General features: G+C 34.1%; 1 protein-coding gene across 6 annotated transcripts in view; it reads left to right on the forward strand.

Annotated features, from left to right (window-relative positions):
• Positions 1-21,748, forward strand: part of DYNC2H1 (dynein, cytoplasmic 2, heavy chain 1) — a 289,555-nt gene that overhangs the window by 69,842 nt on the left and 197,965 nt on the right. For 5 of the 6 annotated variants that reach the window (XM_005856867.2, XM_005856868.2, XM_014539789.1 and 2 more), the window contains exons 37-47: positions 572-771; positions 1,700-1,964; positions 3,764-3,971; positions 6,662-6,791; positions 8,050-8,205; positions 9,347-9,606; positions 10,840-11,086; positions 12,663-12,814; positions 15,125-15,269; positions 16,649-16,751; positions 17,327-17,494. In XM_005856867.2, the coding sequence (XP_005856929.1) occupies positions 572-771; positions 1,700-1,964; positions 3,764-3,971; positions 6,662-6,791; positions 8,050-8,205; positions 9,347-9,606; positions 10,840-11,086; positions 12,663-12,814; positions 15,125-15,269; positions 16,649-16,751; positions 17,327-17,494 (2,034 nt within the window). The remainder of the gene's footprint in view (positions 1-571; positions 772-1,699; positions 1,965-3,763; positions 3,972-6,661; positions 6,792-8,049; positions 8,206-9,346; positions 9,607-10,839; positions 11,087-12,662; positions 12,815-15,124; positions 15,270-16,648; positions 16,752-17,326; positions 17,495-21,748) is intronic. The other variant, XM_014539785.1, reaches the window with a different exon arrangement.

Genomic DNA, 21,748 nt, shown 5'->3' on the forward strand with positions numbered 1-21,748 from the left:
TTTGAGCAAGGCTGATAAAAGATTTTTGCTTTGTTAGTTTTTAGTCATAGTACATAAAATATCTGGAGGCAATATTGGTATATTTGGAGAGAGATATCTGAATCTGGAATTAGTTGGTTTGGGTTTAAATTCCAGCTGTATAAAATAATACTGTTGTGCATTTTCCAGTAAGTCATTAAACCCTTGGAGATTTAATGTTCTCATGTGTAAAATTAGACTAATACTAGTAATACTTCCTTACTTTACACAGTTGTTATAAGGTTTATATCAAAATAGTAAAGTACTATGCCAACGTAAATTATAATAATTTTTAATATTAATTAAAGTCTGAGAATGCCTGGGATTTAAATTCTATGGAAAAGGGTTCATGATTCTACCTATTGATACTTAGTTTTTATCAGTCAAAGGATAATAAGGTAGACTTATCAATTCACATAACATAGGTCTTTAAATGTTACTAAATTCTAGTGCATCATTTAATTACTAACAGTGTATATTAAGGCACTCAAACACTATTTTTATTATCATTAACTTCATAACTAATAATTTTAAAATGAAACTTTTTCTTTAGTTAATGAAAGTCATATTGTGGTACAAGCACTGAGGCTTAACACTATGTCAAAGTTTACATTTGCTGATTGCACCCGGTTTGATGCACTGATCAAAGATGTGTTTCCTGGAATTGACTTTAAAGAAGTAGAATATGATGAACTGAGTGCTGCATTACAGCAAGTCTTTGAGGAGGCCAATTATGAAATCATACCCAATCAGGTAACTGTCAAGAATATTTTATACTATATCGACCCTTCCTACTAGTTAATTCCTTATTACCTATCTATTTATCTTTCAACTTACCTTTCATCTTTCCACTTAAATCTTATTTGCTCAGATAAACCTTTCCTGATCTTTAGGTCCAGATTAGTTCACCTTGTTACCTGCTTTCATTACTCTTGTTATACAGGGTGTCCCTTAAAAATGTAAACATACTTTAACAGCTCAGTTTTGAAAATGAAATTTATTTGAATAAAGTATGGTTTTATAATTATCCAAAGCGTGTGTATGCATTTTTTTGGGATACCCTATATACATTTGTTTAGGGTTTCATTTTGTATTTGATTAATACTGATTCTCCCTCATCAGCTAGTAGTCTCCATGAAAGGCAGGATTCATGTCTATTTTTGCTCACCATTTTATCCCTAGTGCCATTTACAGAGCCTGGCATATAACAGATCCATTTTATATGAATGTTATATTTAAAATGGTGATGTTCACCTTCATCACTTATTTTAGTGTAGTCAGTTTCTTAGCAGTTCTTTTTAGTAGGTCGTTTTATGTAGCACAAGTACATGTTTAAAATGAACACTTTGTTTCTCTCTTTTTTTTTTTGAGGGACACAGGATATAAATGAATGAACAAGTGAATAAAATAATAAATATAGTATATTGATGAGTGAGAGAAGAACATAATAAACATGTATTGTCAAATAACTTAGAAAACGTTTTTTTAAGGAAATACTGGATTTAAAGATCATGTTGTATATATGTTCAGATTTATTTAGGAATTTTTTTTAATTTAAGGCTTTATCTTCCACTGAAGAAATCAAAGGCTTAATTTGCATACAATAACTGTTATAGAATGAGTGCAGAGATGTGGATATTGTGTACTGTAAGTCATTGTTTACCATGTTCTTTTCTACTAGGTCAAGAAAGCTTTAGAATTGTATGAACAATTACGCCAGAGGATGGGAGTTGTTATTGTTGGTCCAAGTGGTGCTGGAAAATCAACTCTATGGAGAATGCTAAGGGCAGCACTTTTTAAAATTGGCAAAGTGGTAAAGCAATATACCATGAATCCCAAAGCTATGCCGAGACATCAATTATTAGGCCATATTGACATGGATACAAGGGAATGGTCTGATGGTGTTTTGACAAATAGTGCTCGCCAAGTAGTTCGAGAACCTCAAGGTTGGTCTTTGTTGTGTGAATCATTGCTGTACTTAATTTTAGTGGATGATAGATCTTGTGTATAATGCTGTTCTTATCAAGTCTTATACATGACCATGAACTGCTTTTTTTTTTTTTAATCCTCACTCAAGGGAAGGGGTTAGGGGAGAGAGAGAGAGAGAGACAGAGAGAGAGAGAGAGAGAGAGAGAGAGAGAGAGAAAGAGAAAGAGAAAGAAAGGGAAGAGAGAAACATTGATGTGAGAGACACATTGATTGATTGCCTCCCACGAGCAACCAGACCCGCAGCAGGGATCAGACTTGCAACCCAGGTAGGATTGGACTTGCAACCCAGGTAAGTGCCCTTGATTGGGAATCAAACCCACAACCTTTCGATGCAAAGGCCGACGCTCTACCACTGAGCCACACCAGTTAGGGCCATGAACTGCCTTTCAATGATGTATATTGGTATTTTACTTTGGAGGGGCCCAAGACATGCTATAATTTTGACCTATACTCTGTAGCAACTTTTATTATAATAGGAACTCAAAGTACTCTGGGTGAGTTGAAATTCACAACTAGATTAATTTACTGAATAAATACACACTTTTTGATTGCTGAATTGATACCATAATGCCTCATAAATAAGCAAGATGAAAATGTTTTATTTAGGATTAAAATTGGTATCTTTACAGATACTTTTAACTCATCAGTTTGAATACAGTGTTTTAAATAATTTTGAAAATTTAAGTTGTAAAATAGTAGACTTCAAGGTCTAAATTTTTTGGCTTGGTGGTTAAGAGAGTTTTTGGCCAGAATCAAGTGAAAACTTCCTACTTTTTGTTAGTTCATAATTTAATTATAGTTGTTTTTCTAAGCCAGTGAGTAAAAAGTTGAGAAATCTAACACATTGAAAGGGATTTTCAATATAGTCTTTTCATTTTCAATGTAGTCAGTAATATTACACTAACTAGAAACCAGATATTACCTATACTCTTTCTCACACTTTTTAAAAATCCTCACCCAAGGATATGTTTTTATTGATTTTGGAGAAAGAGGAAGGGAGAGAGAGAGAGGGAAACATCCATGTGAGGGAGAAACATCGACTGGTTGCCTCCCATACCTGCCCTGACCGGGGATCGAACCTGTAACCTAGGTATGTGCCCAATTAACTAACCTGGCCAGGGCTTTCTCACACTTTTGTTGTTGGTACTTTTCTCTTTGACTTGTTTTAAAGGTCCAAGTACAACTTGAAATCATTCTCATTTTAAGAGGAATGGATAAAAAAGATTTCTCCTGTGGAAAGACATATACATACTTGTCCACTACTTCTCCCCTTTAAAGTCACCTTTTTATATATCAAAAAGTTAGACAGTAACGAATTTTTAAAATTTCTCTAAAGAGTGGGTTCTCAATATTTTCTAAAAGAGATATTACATAGCAAGCATTCATACATTCTTATCACATGGTGGAAGACAAAGTTAAGGAAATAGAAATACTTAATTCTTGCACACCATGTTTTCTTTCAGTGAGATTTCATTTCCGTATGTTCATAGATAATAGAATATTATCACATGCTATATAAGGTGATTGGCCAGCTGAGTCAGGATAATCCATGGGGTCTCCAGCACATTTGTAGTGCACACTTACGTAAAAAATTTCAACTTGTTTGATGTTTTGTTCTTTATATTTAGCTTCAGTAATATAAAGTAATACTTTATGGAAATCACTTCTAAAGAATAAGAATTATTTATTCCTTATTTTTAATTATTATCATTGCATATATTTTTATCCTATCTTTACTTTTATGGTTTGAAAATAGATGTCAGCTCATGGATAATCTGTGATGGTGATATTGATCCTGAATGGATAGAATCTCTGAATTCGGTTCTGGATGACAATCGACTGCTCACTATGCCCAGTGGGGAAAGGATTCAGTTTGGCCCAAATGTTAACTTTGTATTTGAAACTCATGATTTAAGTTGTGCCTCGCCAGCCACAATATCTAGAATGGGAATGATCTTTCTTAGGTAAACCATAAAAGCAACTGCATATATTATATTAGAATATTCTTTATTACTGTGGTTTCATAGCTAAGTGAATTATGTATTTTATAAATATGTATAATTTTTTTCTTTTTAAAATTTTTTTGTTTGCTAAGTTTTAATTTATTCAGAGAGTTACTATTTTACTGCAATTGAATTATTTCAGCCATGTTGTCCTATCACAATTACTAAATAATTTTGTTTGCTTAAGTGAAACAGAAAGTATTTAATTTGTTTTCTTGTTTTTTCTATTACTGTTATTTAAACTTTAAAAAAAATCCTCACTGGAGGATATGGTCACTGATTCTAGAGAGTGGGGAAAGAAGGAGAGCGGGAGAGAGAGAAACATTGATGTGAGAGAGGAACATTGATTGGTTGCCTTCTGTACGTATGTACCCACTGGGATTCGAACCCACAACCTTTTGGTGTACAGGACGATGCTCCAACCAACTGAGCCACCTGGTCAGGGCAGAGGCTAACATTATAAAGCTTAGTGTTAATATTTTAATAATAAAATCTCAGATTCATAGAATTTTAGGATTAATCTAAGTTCAAATGATCTTATGGTCCAACCTTTAATTTTACAAATTGTAAATCTCTTTTCTTAATACTTTTTCTTCTTCGTCAGTATCTGGAAGAGGCTTAAGGAGCAAAAATTAATAGTAAACTAATTTTAGATATGTACATGTCAGTACATGGACATTTGAGCCAGTTTTAGTTCCTGAAATGAGTAATTAGAAAGTTCTCTTTTACTTTTTGAATTTTTTTAGAATTTGATGTTTATCAGTCTGTATAAAGTGCTCTACTGTTTTAGGGCCATTTAAAGTGATTTTATGTGTTGTATGACACATGATATTGTTATTACTTTGGTTTAAATTTATTGTTTCCAAAATTATTTCATTACTTATTTCTTTGAAACATTTATATTAAACTTGTCATAAACTCTAATTAACATTTTGAAATTTTATTAAAAATATAACATTGGGTTTATAGCTTTAGTTGCAATAGTTCACACAATTTATCTTGTTTATTTCATGTATTCTTAAAATCTTATGAAGAAATATAGGATAAAATGAAAAATTATAATTAAATTTTAAAATATGTATTGAATGTATATTATGTATTTGCCATAAAGTTAGTCATTTTAGGAGAGACAAAGCAAGAAAGGATTAAAACTTGCACTTATAGAGAGCTTCTTTTTATGGAACATATGTTCAAGTAGAGGAAATAAATAAATAAAACAATTATAATATAAGATAGAATATAAGTAAAATAAATGGTGAGTAGAATTCTATGGATATTGCTGTAGAAATTTGAAAACTGTTGGTGAGCCAGATATTGTTTGTGAGAGGCATAATAAATATATGTGATTTCATGTAAAATATGAATACTTATTAACATGTTTGATTAGCTTGTACCTAAGTTTCACTTATTTCTTCAGCAGATATTTATTGAACATTGCTATAGAATAAACCAAGAGGACTTGTAATAGTGAAAGAGACTACAATTGAAACTAATACAAAATAATTTAAACTACAATTGAAAAATAAAATTAAAAAATAGTGAAAGAGAATGCTATTACTTATCCTGGGGCAATGAGTATAAACTCGGATTGCCTTGGACAAACCTGGAAGGCAGTTGCCTGAGGCATTAGGGAGATGCCATTAATGACAATGCCTTTATTTTGAAGGAGCTTGGAGTCTTTTGTTTGTAGGTTTTGAGATGATCTAATATAGTTGAAATATTTACCTTTGATCTTTCCATTTTTCTTTTCCTTATTAGACTGGATAGAAATATGACAGGAGAAATTCAAGGGCTCAGTATTTAATATTGTTGCTATGAAACAGTGTTACAAATTAGGAAAAATAATGCACTTGTGGGCCCCTGTCAATTCTAAACTTATTAATCTCTGAGTTGTTTTTAGTATAATTATTTTATAATTATGTAATATATTATTTTGAATAATATGTCAATATGATATTTAATATCAGTCATGGGTGTTAGTCATATAATTAAGTGCCTTGCTATAAGAATTATATTATACTGTAGAAAGAGTTTTTAATAATGCCATGGGAATTTAGGTAGTTGACATTTTGGGGATAGAGAAAAAGAGCAAGTATTTTTGAAGATCTGTGTTAAGATGCTGAGATAGATTTCCATGAACTTTAATGTGCATTTGAGCCACTTGTTAAAGTGAATATTTTGCTTTAGTGGGTCTGGGATGAGATTTGGGATTCTGTATTTCCAACAAGCAGACCACACTTTGAGTAGGGTGGGTTTAGTCTACTTTTTTGCTACGCTGCAGATAATATAATTCTTTAATTTATATTTATAGTAATACAGATGAAAGGATTTGGGATTCTGTATTTCTAATAAGCAGACCACACTTTGAGTAGGATGGGTTTAGTCTACTTTTTTTGCTATGTTGCAAATAATGTAATTCTTTAATTTATATTTATAGTAATACAGATGAAATTTATTTGCTTTATTTATGAAAATGATACCTTCATGTATGGGAATATAGAGAAGTAACTAACATATGCACATGAAATCAACTCTTGTACACTAGCAGATACATACGGAGTGGTTAGTTTATTGGACCAGACATTTATTTTGAAAATAAATTGATAATTTCTTCTTAAATAATTTCTTACATGTTTGTTCACCTGTTTTAGTGATGAAGAGACAGATATTAATTCGCTGATAAAATCTTGGTTGAGGAATCAGCCTCCTAAACATAGGAATAATCTTGAAAACTGGATTGGAGATTATTTTGAAAAAGCTTTACAGTGGGTTCTAAAACAGGTAAGTTAACTATAATATTTCACAATTAATCATGTAGGTGAGAAGTATAATGATTAAGAGTGTGGTTTACATATAGTTGCCTTTTAGTAGAGCTCTGTCAGAATATGGGGTGGAGTAACAGGTAGGTGTCTTCATTGCTGTCCTATATCTCTTGGCATAATGCTTTATTATGTTAGTCTTAAAACACTTTAATTCTCCCATCCACAATACCTTGCACTGCTTACCTAAAAATCTTGAATACAGTGTATTGGACTATCTCTCTAATTTTATTTTATTTAAAAAATATTTTTATTGATTTCAGAGAGGAAGGGAGAGATAGAAACATCAATGATGAGAGGGAATCATTGATTGGCTGCCTCCTGCACGTGGGACCGAGCCTGCAACCCAGGCACGTGCCCTTGACCAGAAGCGAACCTGGGACCCTTCAGTCCGCAGCTTCGCATATGTCGCATGGCCAGATCTCAATTTTCAGATGTTAGTTTCAATGTCACTCACCTTTTTCAAAGAGGCCTTGAACCCTCAATCTGACTTACCCTTTCTCAAAACACTGTTCTGCTACTCTGTAGCTCTTACCATAACTTATTAACCATTTCCTCTATTAGACTTGAGTTCTATGATAAAAGTACTCCGTTTAGGTCACTCTTAAAAAAATACCTAGCACTGCATACAGTTTCTGTGCATAATTGGTTCTTAGTAAATACTTTTAAATTAATGAGAACCCTTTCTTGTCCTAACTCCCTGGCAGTTACACAGGGGCCCTAGAGGACCACAGATCAAAATCACCTATACGACCTCAGTCCCAAAGTTTCATTTTAAAATTCTGCTAGGGAGAAAGTTCCAAATGCTTTTTCATTTAAGCCTGCTTTTTACTAGCTTTCTTGTCCAGTACCATCAATCTAGCCCTTGCCTATAGCTTCTTTTTTAATAGTAAGAGGAAATGAGAAGCTATTCTTTTTAAACCAATGCTCATTAATTTACCTTTCCTTTATATGTTGTTTAGGAAGTAAACAAACTATGTATCTATTTGAGGATTCTAATAGTTACAGCTAGAAATATGTAGTTGTGTTTTTTATGATTACTTTTTATTTTCAAAGTTTGTATTTTATACATAAATTGAATGAAATCTAAACTTTCTACAAGTTGAAAAGAGGGATACATTTAAAGATGATCCTTAGAAAAGATATGTGAATGCCAATCTGTATGTTCTGAGTTGACTAATTAATTGCCTTATGTCTGTACCATGGATTTTAAATAACAGAATGACTATGTGGTAGAAACAAGTTTGGTTGGGACTGTGATGAATGGTTTGTCACATCTACATGGATGCAAAGATCATGATCAATTTATTATAAATCTCATAAGGGGACTTGGTGGAAATCTGAATATGAAATCACGTCTGGAATTCACCAGAGAGGTAATACAGTTTAAAGCCTATATTCAGTGCACATTAAAAAATTTTTTTCATTGACTCTTAATTGCCAAAATTACCTGTAACTATAAGGTACAGAACTTTTAATTTTGAAATTATGCATTCACTAGAATAATAATGCACTTAAATACATGTACATACGCATGTATACTTGTATTTCTGTTTTGAACTAGTTTGTATTTTATATTATTAAAATTTTATATAATTATATTCTAATAGAATAAAATTTGCAACAAATATTTTTTGTTAGACATTTTGAACCTACTTAGCTATGTGAATAAATATAATTATTTCTTTTTAATCTTAGAATAATAAATTTTTAAAATCATTTGTTTAACCAGAACAGTTTTAGCATTAGGATTGCTAAGATGTATTAATCATTATAAATATTTGTTTAAATAAATGTAAAGATATAGTTTACCTAAGCTGTTTATAAAACTGAATTCTACATGTTAAGGGATTTCTTTCTATTGGCCTTAGTTGAAATAATAGAACATAAGTTCCTTTGAGTTGACGCCAACATTATGTTTCTTAATTTTTATCATTTTGTTTCTTTTTCGATATCATCATTTATTACTTTCTCTATTGTTTCCCTTTCCATGGTCATTCTGTTGCCAACTATTTCTCATTGTTACTACTCAATGCCATAAGATATATTGCATTTAGGCAGATATTCTCTTGCCAAAGCTCATACATAATAAAGACGTTGAAAAGTACCATTAGGAGCTAACTCTGCTTTATATCTTGGAAAATAACAGTTTTTAAAATGAGAAAGAGGAATAACAGGTAGAGAGCAATGAACAATGGTGGTAACATTGGGATTGAACATGGTGGAAATGAAGGGTCTAGGATTCCTACATTGTGTAATTTATAATTTAGTGTTCATAAGAACGCAATTAAAAAATGAATATTTTTATACCTTGGTGTATATGTAAAGTACTGACATTTATTTATTTGCTTAAACGATCGTTTAGGGAATATTTGAGATAAAATGTTACTTTAATGATAAAAGATATTTAGTAGGTTTATAGTAGGTGAACTTGTTTGAACTAAGATGTTTCTCTTTGGGACATTTACTTTTAAGAATTAAAATTTCACATACTCGGTCACAACTTCTCCTCTTAAGGTTTTTAATTGGGCACGAGAATCTCCTCCAGATGCTCACAAACCAATGGACACCTACTATGACCCGAGTCAAGGCCGATTGGCATCGTATGTGCCGAAGAAGCCGGAAAATTTGACTGCTGATGACTTCAGCAATGTCCAGACACTGCCAGTCATCCAGACTCCTGACATGCAGCGAGGTCTAGATTATTTCAAACCCTGGTTAAGTTCTGACACTAAACAGCCGTTTATTCTTGTGGGACCAGAAGGATGTGGCAAAGGGTAAGAGCAAAAAATGTTGATGGAGGTGTACATTGTGAATTTGTGCTTCTCTCCTCTTTTAAAATGATTTAATAGCTTTTCTTTCTTTCTTTCTTTCTTTCTTTCTTTCTTTCTTCTTTCTTTCTTTTTTTCTTTATTATTTATTTATTTATTTATTTTGGTTAAACCAGCACTTCTATTTTCATGAAGGACTCTTTCATTGCCACTACTTGTAAAAATAATATGACTATGGAAAATAATATTTTTTTTCCTGCCAGGTTATGTATTTCCTAGTGGAAAGAGAATAATCTAGAAGATACTTATAAAAGAATCTGTTCATAAAATCACAACAAAAAATGAATACCTTAGATGTACTCACAAATTAGCATTTGCTTTATTTTATAAAAAGTGAATTTTGACATTAGATCTCTATTTGAAAATAGCTTTTTATTAAGTGGAATCCAGCCTATTTTTAGAGTTTGTGAGTATAGTTTCTGGAGATAAATGAGACAAGGATTATTAGTTTCACATTTCTAGTAGTAATTCTTCTGTTTTCATGAAGGACTCTTTCATTGCCACTACTTGTAAAAATAATATGACTATGGAGAATAATATGTTTTTTTCTGCCAGGTTATGTATTTTCTAATGGAAAGAGAATAAAATCTAGAAGATACTTATAAAAGAATCTGTTCGTAAAATAACAAAAAATGAATACCTTAGATGTTCTCACAAATTAGCATTTGCTTTATTTTATAAAAAGTGAATTTTGACATTAGATCTCTATTTGAAAATAGCTTTTTATTAAGTGGAATCCAGCCTATTTTTAGAGTTTGTGAGTATAGTTTCTGGAGATAAATGAGACAAGGATTATTAGTTTCACATTTCTAGTAGTAATTAAAAAATTCTATCAAGTCATAGTAATTTTTCCTAACTTGTAGATCTTAATATCTTAAAATATTCTCTTCAACTGTGGAGAAACAGTTGGTATCTTTAATATATACTTTATGAAATGAAGTTATTTCTGAAAACTTGGTTTGTTGTTGTTGAAAGAGTCCCAGGATTGCCTTAAAATATGAATATATTTTTCCAGTCTAAAAATTAGAAAGTTACCATATCCATTTTACCATTTCTCCTTAAACATCATCACACATATTTTAGAAAATGAAATATTTATAAAAGAGAACTTTTATATTGAATATAAAAAGTATCTTATTGGTTGTATTTTTAAAGTCAAATGTCATACATCTTCCATAGGATGCTGCTGAGGTATGCCTTTTCCCAACTCCGGTCCACTCAAATTGCTACGGTCCACTGTAGTGCACAAACTACGTCTCGGCATCTCCTGCAGAAACTGAGCCAGACCTGCATGGTAATCAGTACTAATACTGGTCGAGTATACAGACCCAAAGACTGTGAAAGACTTGTTTTGTACCTAAAAGATATCAACCTACCCAAACTTGACAAATGGGGCACCAGTACTTTGGTAGCTTTTCTGCAACAGGTAAGCCTTATCACTTGAAGTGTTTTGATATAATTGTAAACCAGCTTAGTTTCATTAATTTTTTTAACTTTATTTTTATTGTTGACACTATTACAGATATCCCCATTTTCCCCACCTTTGCCCACATCCATCCAGCCTCTGCCCTTCCTTCACTCTAGAAAAATTTCTGCTTTCTTCCTTAGAGACAGTTTTATCTAGCATGTGTCATGGGAAATTAAACTCTTGAGGCATCTCAGTTTTGTTCCAGGTCTACTTTCTTTGATCTTCCTCCATGTAGAAGTTAGTATTATATCAAGTTGGTACATGACAAGAAGAGTAAAAGCAGCCTTTACTCTATACCAGCGGTTCTCAACCTGTGGGTCACGACCCCTTTGGGGGTCGAATGACCCTTTCACTGGGGTCGCCTAAGACCATCGGAAAACACATATATAATTACATATTGTTTTTGTGATTAATCACTATGCTTTAATTATGTTCAATTTGTAACAATGAAAATACATCCTGCATATCAGATATTTACATTACAATTCATAACAGTAGCTAGCAAAATTGTTATGAAGTAGCAACGAAAATAATTTTATGGTTGGTAGTCACCACAACATGAGGAACTGTATTAAAGGGTCACGGCATTAGGAAGGTTGAGAACCACTGCTCTATACCTATTACATATCCTTCATTCCTAAAAGGAGGAAAGCAGAAGCTCAGGATGGTGCTGGAGTTGGGGAAGTTTTCAGTTTTTTAGGTTTGCATTCTGAGAGCAGTTAGACTTCCTCAGGCATGCCCCTTCTGGCTGCTTTAGTTCATTAGTCTCCCTCTCTCCCTGTGTATTGGAGACCATACATTCTCAGTCAGTATGGGAGATTTTATTTCTTTATCTGATTTACATCACATTAGAAGCCCTAAATTCTAAATTAGAACTTATATGCTTATATATCTGCAAGTCTACATTTACTACATTACTGCAAAAAGAATAAAATACTTATAGAACAAACCAAAATTTTTTTCCTTTTACTTTTTTCTGATTTCTTTCACTTTTTAAAAAATAATTGCTGATGGATTTATACTGTCATCTGGATTTTACTGTTTATTAGAGAGAAAGCATTTGAAAAGATAGTAATTCAGTTAACAATCATTGAACACAGTCTTTTTTTTAAAGTTTTATTTTATTGTTTAAAGTATTACATATAGTATTACATATGTCTCCTTTTCTCCCCATTGACCTCCCCCCGACCAACCTCTTCTACCTCCCTGCCCCCCCGGCACATGCCCTCACCCCCCTAGTGGCTATGTCCATTGGGTATGCTTATATGTATACATAAAGTCCATTGGTTGATCTCTTACCCTCACCCTCCACTCCTCCCCTGCCTTCCCACTGAGGTTTGACAGTCTGAACACAGTATTGAACAGTGTTATCTTTCAATGATATAAGAATTTAAAGTATATTTCAATTTTTAATTCTTGAGATAGGTAGAGGATGATGATTACATTTGGAAATAATTGAATTTTATGCAAAAATATATCATGATTAGAAAATCTTAAGCATTAAACTTTTATTTTTAAATTTGCTTTCAAATAGGTATTGACATATCAAGGATTTTATGATGAAAATTTGGAATGGGTAGGTTTAGAAAATATTCAAATTGTGGCATCTATGTCAGCTGGAGGAAGACTGGGAAGACATAAGCTTACTACCAGATTTACTTCTATTGTTCGTCTTTGTGCTATAGAGTATGTATCTTAGTGTTTTAAATTTATTTTTTAACTTGGGGAGACATATTTGCATTTTATTAAAGGTATCGTTAGTGATATTTCTTCAAAATGCAGCATATACAAATAGTCTAAACTTAAGCTCCTGCCCTTCTCAAACTATAGGCAATAATTTAGGATAAAGGCTTTTTTAATCAACACTTCTTATATATAAGAAATAAAATAGAACTGTTTTGTATTTTCTTTGTTCTAAAATAGCAATATCAGGAATCAAAATGGTACATTTTAGATTTAAATGTTTTATGATTTTATAAAACAAAAACCTTATTAAATTTTATAAAGATAACTAAATAGATTATTTATTTATTTAAAATACTAGAGGCCCGGTGCACGCATTTGTGCACAGGTGGGGTCCCTCGGCCTGGCTGGTGATTGGGGCTGATCGGGGCTGTCTTGCCAGGGGGAGGGACCGTGGGAGGTTGGCTGTGGGAGCACACTGATCACCAGGGGGCAGCTCCTGCGTTGAGTATCTGCTCCCTGCTGGTAAGTGCGTGTCATAGCCATCTGTTGACTGGTCGGCCGTTGCTTAGGCTTTTATATATATACTAGAGGCCAGGTGCATGAAATTGTGCACCCCCTCAGCCCAGCCTGCCCCCTCTCCAATCCAGGATCCCTCTCGCAATCCGGAACCTCTGGCTCCTAACTGCTCACCTGCCTGCCTGATTGCCCCTAACCATCTCTGTCTGCTGTCCTGAGGCCCCTATCTGCTCCCCTGCCAGCCTGATCACCCCCTAACTGCTCCCTCCGGCTGGCCTGATCGCCCCTAACCGCCTCTGCCTCAGCCCCTGCCACTGTGGCTTTGTCCAGAAGGACATCTGGAGGATGTCTGGTCTAATTAGCATATTACCCTTTTACTAATATAGAAGATAGACTAGAGGCCCAATGGTAGGTTCCCTAGTGGCTACCGACTGCTGGCTGGATACTTCCTCTCTTCCCCTGGCCGCCTGCTGCCACTGCCACCGCCACTGGCTGGGCCTCCCTCCCCCCCGGCCACCCGCCGCTGCTGCTGCCAGCTGGGGCCTCCTGCTGCCACCAGCTGGGGCCTCCCTCCCTTCCCCCTGCTGGCCCAGCCCCCTGGTCAAATTCCTGTACAAACTCCCGGTCAAGGGGACAATTTGCATACTACACTTTTATTATATAGGATATTTTTATTCATTTCAGAGAGGAAGAGGCAGGGAGAGAGAGATAGAAACATCATGATGAGAGAAAATTCATTGATTGGCTGTCTCCTACACACTCCCTACTGGGAATTGAGCCTGCAACCTGGGCATGTGCCCTTGACCAGAATCGAGCCCAAGTACCCTTCATTCGGCAGGCTTATGCTCTCTCTACTGAGCCAAACCAGCTAAGGGCATAAACAGATAATTTAAATCTGAAGAAAGTAAAGTTAGGTTATGTTTGTGACTGATGGCATTACTCTAATAATACATCCACCCGTCTCCATGGTCCATAACTGTTACAGGAATTTGCAATTTTATGCTTATGGTACTACATTCTCTGATATATTTTGCCTTATAAAATCTAGGTTTTATGTTTTCATGCTAATTGTAACCATATATTAACATTCTTCTTTCAAAAATGTTACAGCCACCGATTTAGCTGTATTGAGATAGATTTTAGCCCTCACTGGCTTGGTTCGGTGGATAGAGCATCAGCCTGTGGACTGAAGGGTCCCAGGTTCGATTCCAGCCAAGGGTACATGCCTGGGTTGTGGGCTTAATCCCCAGTAGGGGGCGTGCAGGAGGAAGCTGATCAATGATTCTCTCTCATCATTGATGTTTCTAGCTCTGTCTCCTTCTCCCTTCCTCTCTGAAATCAATAAAGAAATATATTTTAAAAAATGAGATTTTAGTTTGGGGGAGTTTGGTTTTATTTGTTGTATTAGTTCTACTTTTAGTTCTGAGGTGGATTACCGCTCTATGTACAGGCTCTACATAACTCAAAGTGCCTTATCTTAGGGAAAATTTTCCTTTTACCCTTTTTAAAGATCAGTGATTTTTCAATCAATTATATTTGTTAAGTAATTTTGTTGGAATCCTCTATTAGGACCCTCAGTATTTTACAACAGATAATTAGGGATCTAATTTGGTTGACGTGAGAATAGGGACTTTGAGCTTGGCCTTAGCCCCTGAGTAAATTTTGGAGGCAACTAGGTCTCAAAGCAGCACTGTTTGAAAACCACTGCTATAACCTAACATTAAAATAATAATTTAGATTAATGATTTATTTCAGCTTCTTTTAAAAAATATTTATTTTAACTTTCTTTTTCAGTTACCCAGAAAGAGAGCAATTACAGACAATTTATGGGGCATATTTGGAACCAGTTTTACATAAAAATTTGAAGAATCATTCTATTTGGGGTTCTTCATCAAAAATTTCTCTCTTAGCAGGATCTATGGTACAAGTGTATGAACAGGTATATGTTTATTTATAGTACATTGTGTTTTTCATGTCTGTTTGTATCACTTCAAAGGACGATCTTTAATCTTGCCCTCTGTTGATGTTCAGACTTTCTCTTCCTGTTGTTAGTTAGACCTTTTAACTAGAGGGTCAGCTCTGTGAGGGCAGATGCTCTTTGTGCTTTATTCACTATTGTATTCCCTGGCAGTTTCAAGTAGACACCCAGTAAATATTGACTGAATGAATTAGTGGATGGATGGTTATTCTTCTATCAGCTCAAATTGAGAATATTTAGAATGGAGTTCACCTTTTTTCCAAAACTAAATCTTCCTCTTGAGTTCTGTTAGTTGCTATCTCCCAGCTTCAAACCCAAGAGTAGTGTTTGATGTTTTTTTGTTTTGTTTTGTTTTTTGTTTTCCTTGTTACCTGTGAGGAAATGTCTACAGTGTCCTTCTTTGATGGAGTGGGATGATGCCTGAAAACAGGCATTAAGAATGGCAGAGGACATTTACTGAGCACAGTCTCTTTCCGCACTAATCGTAGGGATGCAAAGATGACGGAGTCTCTGTTCTTTTGAGGCTCACAGTCTAATGAGGGACCTAGTCATATAAATACACTATTAAGACAGTGTCACAAGTATGACAACAGTATGCACAAGGTACAGAGAAAGTGTAGAGAAGGAATAAATGACTTTGTTGTGTGCGGTAGTTAAGGGGAGGTGAAATGTGATTTGAATTTTGAAAGATGAATAGAAATTTGCAAAGTGGCTGGAGATGAAAGGTCTTCCTGGGTAAAGCGAATAGTATGTGAAAGTTATGAAAGTGTTTGTGGAAGTTGCTTTTTATAGTATTGAAGTAGAAGTAGGGAAAGATAAGTTAGAAAGCAATAAATTCCTTCTGTTTTAAAAATTTAATTCAAATGTTCAATGATCAAGGCCAGAATAAGAGCAGTGGCTCTGTCCATAGGGAGGAAGGGACAGGCTCTTTACTGGTTATCTATTAGAGAGTGACACTTTGATGTGTTAAAATTTCAGTGGCTTCTTGAACATAAGTTAACTAGCTCTGTGGTTCCCGCCATTAGAAAATGGGTCTTACCTGGATCTGTGAGTGCCTTGGAATTACAACCACTATTTCATAAAGCTTAGGTTTGAATTTCTTTCTTTAGAAGCACTTTTTAGCATTTTATTTTATTATTATTTTATTTTTTGGCAGTTTGTCGAAGCCTATGAACAACACTTCTCATGTAATGTTTTTAACTTCATAAAATATAATATACAAGATAACTAAGGAAGTCAATTACATTGAAATACAGTCCCATCCACTGGTAGAAACTGGCATTCCTGTGAGTCTACATAACTGAAAAGTAGTCAGATGATTACTGTATTTTCTTTTACAGGTGCGGGCCAAATTTACAGTTGACGATTATAGTCACTATATTTTTACTCCTTGCATTCTTACCCAGTGGGTTCTTGGCTTATTCAGATATGACTTAGAAGGCGGTAAGTTTTGCTTTCATGATTTCAAATCACTTATCTTTCTTAGAATGCCATAGTGGGTGTTTGTGTGTTTGTGTGTTTGTGTGTCTGTGTGTCTGTGTGTATCTTTACGCTATCTATTGTTTGTGATAGCTACGTTAAATGAATATTGTAACTATTTATAGTATTTAAAAAAACTGTAAGTGAAATAATATTAACATAATTTAAATGAACATTAAAAATAAAATAATATTTTATTATGTTTTCTCATATAAACTATTTATGTTTACCATGATTAAAACATGGTTTTGGGAAAAATGAAATTATAATTCTTTGTAACCAAATTATGTTTAGTATGCTTTTTGGGATTGATATTTTTATTGAACAACTAGAGATAATAGTGCCTAACTTTAAATAATAGAAAAATTTACCAACTCGTTAACCCAATGAATTTAAACTTCTTTTTCTCTTTTTTTCTATTTGTCTGATGCCAAAATTATGGTATGTAGATTTTCACTATTTCTAATAATATGCTGAAACTGACCACTTTCAAGTCATTTTAATTTTATTACAATTAAAGGAAATTTTGCCTTTTTTAGGATCGTCAAACCATCCACTAGATTATGTATTAGAAATTGTAGCATATGAAGCACGACGCTTATTTCGTGACAAAATTGTTGGTGCAAAGGAACTTCATTTATTTGACAACATTTTAACATCAGTGTTTCAAGGAGATTGGGGGTCAGATGTATTAGACAATATGGCAGGTAATATAGTTACTGAGTTTATTTAAATATATAAATGTTATAAGAACTTCAATTTATTAGTAGCATGATTGTGTGTGTCTAAACAAATAAAAATTTCAGATAATTTTAATCATAAGGGGTTGCTTTGTCATCTTTTGCTAGGTGTCAATAATTATATTCCACACAAACTATGATGACAATAATGGTTTTTCTGGGGGAAAAAAGGGTTCTGGCCAAAGCATTTTACATTTGCAATTCAAAATTGTATTTCTTGAAGGAGTTTTACTAATGAAGTTTTTAATAGTTATGTATGTATGAAACTTAAAAATTATTGTGAAAATCCATATTTGATTACAATGAACTTTAGCTTGAAAGTAATGGCCATTCTCATTCCTGTCACTGTTCATAATGTCAGCACAGAACTACTTATTTTTGTTACTAGCTTCACTCATTGTTATGGTAAACAAAGCATAACATCATCTAGTCAAAGCAGCTATGCTGCATTTGCAATTATTACTGCTTAATAACAAATTTGCATTTTGAAAATTGCTGTAGGAATAATGCATGTGCTGAAAATCATCATGGTGAAAAGACTTTTGATAAAAAAGGACCGTATTATGAAAATATTTCTTAATATTACTACTTTTAAGCTACAAAATGAGTTTCTGTTCTATTAGATTGTAAAGCGAGGTTTCAAAACTATTTCATATAATACAGGGCCTGGGGCAAAGGTAAGGCTTATAGTTTGTATGGAAAATAATACAATAATTAATAAATAATAATGCAAGAATAAACTATTTTGTGTATTCACAACTGTAAACCTACTTTTGCCCCACCTTGTACATTTCTGGATTCAATATTGGTCCCAGGGTCATGTTACATAAGCCGAAATTATGAAGATGAGAAGGATGTTGAGATGATAGGAGTAATTTTCTAGGTGCTTCTTGAGTTTTGGAATCAGAAAATAAGTTCAAGAGAACCTAAGGTAGGTTGAAATGCTGAGAGAAGCCTGGTAATAGTGCAGAGTTGGCTTGATTTTTAGTGAGGGTTTATGCCCTTGTGGCATGTAGTGTCATGGCTTAGTGTAGAAAGGCTTTGGTTCTTAAATGGTGCATTTTTTCTTAGTCTGAAAATTTCTTTTTATAAAGAAACTAGCATATCTTTCGGGAATTAGATGATATCAGTGTCTTATTAGATATCTGAATTTTCTAGAATTTGGTATATTTCAGAGTCTCCTATGTAGGACTCAAATATTGTATGGGTTTTTTTCTCAGTATTTTACTTTTCTTTTTTTAAAAAAAAATATTTGTATTGATTTAAGAGAGGAAGGGAGAGGGATAGAGAGATAGAAACATCAATGATGAGAGAGAATCATTGATCAGCTGCCTCCTGCAAGCCCCCTACTGGGGATCGAGTCTGCAACCTGGGCATGTGCCCTTGACTGGAATCGAACCCAGGACCCTTCAGTCTGCAGGCCAACGCTCTACCCACTGAGCCAAACCAGCTGGTCCTCAATAGTTTACTTTTCTATGAAGGGTTGATATATGTTAGATCTAGGAAAATAAGATTTTCATATAGAGAAATATTAATTTACTAATAAAACTTAAAATTGGGACTTAAAAAAGTAAACCAGACATATTCTTGTGCCCAAAAAAACTTGTAATCTGATTGCAGATACAGATATGAAAGTCGTTGCTTGCAATTATAACTATTGCTAATGTGTTCAGATGCCACAAAGATTTGTGCAAGTAGATTGTTAAACTGATAATTACAATACAGCATGCATTGTTTTACAATCAGTACAACTTTTCTGAATAATTTGGGATAAATGCTTGATAAGAGGTATATAATCATAATTTTTTTGAGGAAGCTACCTTGAAACTTTTAAAACTAATTTTTAATTTGAAATAATTATGGATTCACATACAGTTGTGAGAATTAATACTGAGAGAGCACATGTGTCTTTTACTTGGGTCTCCCCAGTGGTAACATCTGACAAACTTACAGTACAACATCACAGCCAGGATATTGATATTGATGCACTTAAGATACAGAACATCACCATAAGGATCTGTCATGTTACCCTTTTGTAGTTCACCCCATGGACACTACCAGTTTGTTCTGTCTTTAATATTGCCATTTCAACAATCTTATTTGCACTCAGGATAATTCTCTGGAGATATACATATGCAGGTTGTTGCATATTTCATTAGTTTGTTCCTTTTTATTGCTGAGTAGGTATTCAGATGAACTAACAGTTCTTTAATCATTTTGTTGAAGGACATTGGGTTGCTTTAAGTTTTTTGCTATTAGGAAGAAAGCTGTGATAAACACATGTACAAGTTTGTGTGTAAACATACAGTTTTGTTTCTCTGGGATAAATGCTAACAAGTACAGTTGAAGGGTTGTATGGTACTTGTATGCTTATGTTCTTTACACTGCCATGTTGTTTTGTAGTGGCTTTATCATTTTACATTCCCATCAGTGATATATCAGTGATAGAATTGCTTTGCATCCTTGCCAGCATTTGGTATTGTCACTTTTTAATTTTAACCATTCTGATAAGTGTGTATTCATGTCCTTGTGGTTTTAATAGGCATTTTGCTGACAGCTAATTTAGTTGAACATCTTTTCATGGGCTCATTTGCCATCTGTATAACCTCTTCAGTGAAATGTCTCTTCATGCCTTTTGCCCATTTTCTAATTAGAGTGTTTATTTTCTTTTACTGTTGAGTTTGAGAGTTATAATTATTCTAGATACCAGTCCTTTGTCAAATTGTGGTTTGCAGATATTTTCTCTCACTCTATAGCTTGTCTTTTCATCCTCTTAACAGGTTCCTTCACAGGTAAAACGGTTTTCATTTTGTGAACCCCAATGAATTAAATTTTTTGAAAGGATCTTTTGGTGTCTGGTAATAACTCTGTCTAGTTCTAGTTTCTAAAGATTTCCCCCTATAGTTTTGTGTTTTAAGTCAATGGTCTACTTTGAGTTAATTTTTGTATAAAGAATGAGATTTAGCCCTAGCCTGTTTGGCTCAGTAGATAGAGCGATGGCCTGCGGACCAAAGGGTCCCAGGTTTGATTCTGGTCAAGGACATAAGGGCACATACCTCAGTTGCAGGCTCTTCCCCAGTCCGGGCCCTGGCCGGGGCTCATGCAGGAGGCAACCAATTGATGTGTTTCATTCACATCGATATTTCTCTCTGTCTTTCCCTCTCTGTTCCACTCTTTCTAAAAACCATTGGAAAAATATCCTTGGGTGAGGATTAAAAAAAAAAAGAATGAGATTTAGGTCAAGGTTTACTTCTTTGCTTATGGATGTCCACTTGTTCCAGCACCATTTGTTGAAAAGGCTACCTTTCTGCCTTGAATTCCTTTTGTACCTTTGTAAAAAATTAGTTGTGTTGGTCTATTTCTGGGTTCTCTATTCTGTTCCATTGATGTGTATGTGTGCCCTTCTGCCAATACCACACTGTCTTGATTGCTGTAGTAACGTAAGTCATAAATTGGTTTAACCGACTTCTCCTGCTTTATTCTTTTTCAAAATTGCTGTAGCTAGCCGTGGCTAGTTTGGCTCAGTGGATAGAGCATCAGTTGGGATGATGCTCTACCCAACTGAGCCATCTGGACAGGGCAAAAGTTGACTATATTAAGTGAAGAAGAGGATAAGGGCATCCCAGACAGGAAACAGAATATGTAAAGAACCCAAGGCTTGAGAAAGCTGGATTATATAATGGGGCAGAGAGGGAGACAGAAGATTCAAGCAGTCAGTGCAACCAGATTGCAGAAGGCCTTGATTAGCAGAATCGTGTTTGTTTTGGCAGTGGGAATCTGTGATATTGGAGTGTTATGGACCAATCAGATTTTGTTTTGTGTGTGTTATTTTAGTAGCAGTGAGGATATAGTTGAGGGGGCAGAGACCTATGGCAGGGATACAAGGTAAGGATTCTACTACCAGAGTCTAGGGGAGAAATGAGGAGGAGTAAAAATAAGGAGTTTAATTTTAGATGTGTATTTGAATGTTTGCAAGCTTTTTGAGTGTCTTTTGGGAATTTACATAAATTTTATAGTTCTATAAAGGTAGGGATCATGTTTGTCTTACTACTTATCTCTAACAAAACACAGTATATTTATATACAGGTGTGTGGTGAGTGTTTATTAATGAATGCATGAATTATATGTCTGTTAAGCAATTAGAAATATGGGACTAAACTAAAGCTGGGGAGACTTGCCTAGAGATAGTGGATGGGTTTTGGGTATGTAAATAATTGATAA

The sequence above is a fragment of the Myotis brandtii genome, unplaced genomic scaffold (genome assembly GCF_000412655.1).
Source record: "Myotis brandtii unplaced genomic scaffold, ASM41265v1 scaffold105, whole genome shotgun sequence".
Taxonomy (NCBI): domain Eukaryota; kingdom Metazoa; phylum Chordata; class Mammalia; order Chiroptera; family Vespertilionidae; genus Myotis; species Myotis brandtii.